The sequence below is a fragment of the Trachymyrmex cornetzi genome, unplaced genomic scaffold (genome assembly GCF_001594075.2).
Source record: "Trachymyrmex cornetzi isolate Tcor2-1 unplaced genomic scaffold, Tcor1.1 scaffold410, whole genome shotgun sequence".
Taxonomy (NCBI): Eukaryota; Metazoa; Arthropoda; class Insecta; order Hymenoptera; family Formicidae; genus Trachymyrmex; species Trachymyrmex cornetzi.
The window spans coordinates 17,192-18,879 of record NW_017298855.1 but is presented as its reverse complement, the minus strand read 5'-3'; the positions used below and the strand labels follow the sequence as shown (position 1 = coordinate 18,879).

The following is a 1,688-nucleotide window of genomic DNA, read 5'->3' as shown; positions in this document are numbered from 1 at the left end:
AAATTCAAAAAATCACCTTACTTTTTGATCACACCTCGTATATTATACAATAAACATTTATAAAATAATTAATATATAACATAAATGAAATTTTAGAAATATATTATACAAATTACATAGAATATTTTTTTATAAACACATATCTTCGTTTTAAAAAATCATACAAATATATGTATATACATATATGTATATACATACATATATTTACCTTTATAAAAAATATTTCTTTTTAAGTATAGAAAAATATATTGTTTAAAATAACAAATAGCTTAAGACTTTCTAACCTAAATCTTTACAAGTACATAATTAAAACAAGAAATATTGTCAGGATAAGAAATTTATATATATTTTTAAACTTTATGAAAACATACATTTTTTTAGTTGTATTAGCTAGACAGAAGAAAACTAATTAAATGTGATTCAATTGTTATTACCTTTTCAACGTAATAACTTTTACCGGTACGAATTACCATTCGTTCCGCTCAATTCCGCTGTCGGGTGTTACGTTTTTGAATTTAATGTTTGTAGAAAGCTAATATATTTTACAACGTTACCAAACGTATTTCCGCACATTAGAAAACGCATACGTTTCCCATTGCGAGTGCTACAAAACAGTACTCAAGAATATAACATCAATAGCGTATACGCTTTTTCGTCAATCGCAACGTGCGTATACGTAAAGTTGCGTACAGATTCAAGAATAGGGCCCCAGAGCATTTGGAAGAAGCAAGTGGATCGCAGTCTACCTCTCCAAGCAGTAGGGCCTGAGCACAATAGAGGAACAGGAATTAGATATTAAGATTTTAACCTATCAGAAACTGATTACATCGGAATACACGGTTTCTGATAGGTTGAAATCTTAATATCTAATTCTTGTTCCTCTATTGTGCGCAGGCCCGTAGCATTGGAAGTAATTGGAAATAAGGTGGAAGTGGAAACCTTAAACCTATGATGTATTAATGACGTCATACGTGCTATTGGGACACATTTGAAGCGCCATGTGGACCGGTTAAAACAACGTTCCAAACGATTCGAAGCATTTGTAGCGCCAAGTAGACCGCACACATAGGCTGCGTTCAGCAGACTCATGGCGTACATTCGTTTATGCAGCGGTTAGCGCAGAAGTATTACTTTATTCTTGTTGTTCACCGAGTGTTCAACAAAGATTAAATGATACTCACTGTGCTATATAACCGCTGCATAAACGAATGCACGTAACAGTTTTGCAATCGTTTTATGATTCGTCGCGCTGATTGGATTATACTTTTAGATTTAAAGAAATAGTCCTATCTTAGTAAAGAATCACAAAACGGTTGCAAAACTGTTGAGTCTGCTGAACGCAGCTATAGGCCGGTATTCATAGCCCGATATTCATAGCAGAGAGAAACCTGAGAGAGGACATGGCGGCCTTTTTCGCGTGACAGGCGAAATCGCTGTACGCTAGCGACACCAACATCAATTTTAGAAATTGATGTGAACTACGTATCACATTTTCGACACTATCGATAAAATGTACTACATCAATAAACTGTGAATAAAGATGATATTGATATACAAAAAAATGTTTTTTTTAATCAGATGAGGTGTTCCTTATAGATTTTTGGATGCTGAAAACGATACCGCAAGTTAAATTTCATTAACACGTCAGATTTTCGAAATAATTGGAGTTCAATGTGCAAAAATGACTC

General features: G+C 33.4%; 1 protein-coding gene across 3 annotated transcripts in view; it reads right to left on the bottom strand.

Annotated features, from left to right (window-relative positions):
* The window catches only part of LOC108764290 (uncharacterized), a 3,796-nt gene extending 2,712 nt beyond the window's left edge, over positions 1 to 1,084 (bottom strand). For 2 of the 3 annotated variants that reach the window (XR_001940263.1, XM_018512439.1), the window contains exon 1: positions 435 to 493. Coding sequence is in view for 1 of the 3 variants with exons in the window: in XM_018512439.1 (XP_018367941.1) it covers positions 435 to 473 (39 nt within the window). In the remaining 2 variants the exon portion in view is untranslated. Of the gene's footprint in view, positions 1 to 434; positions 494 to 971 lie in introns of those variants that run through there. The other variant, XM_018512440.1, reaches the window with a different exon arrangement.
* Between the last annotated feature and the right edge of the window lie 604 nt (positions 1,085 to 1,688).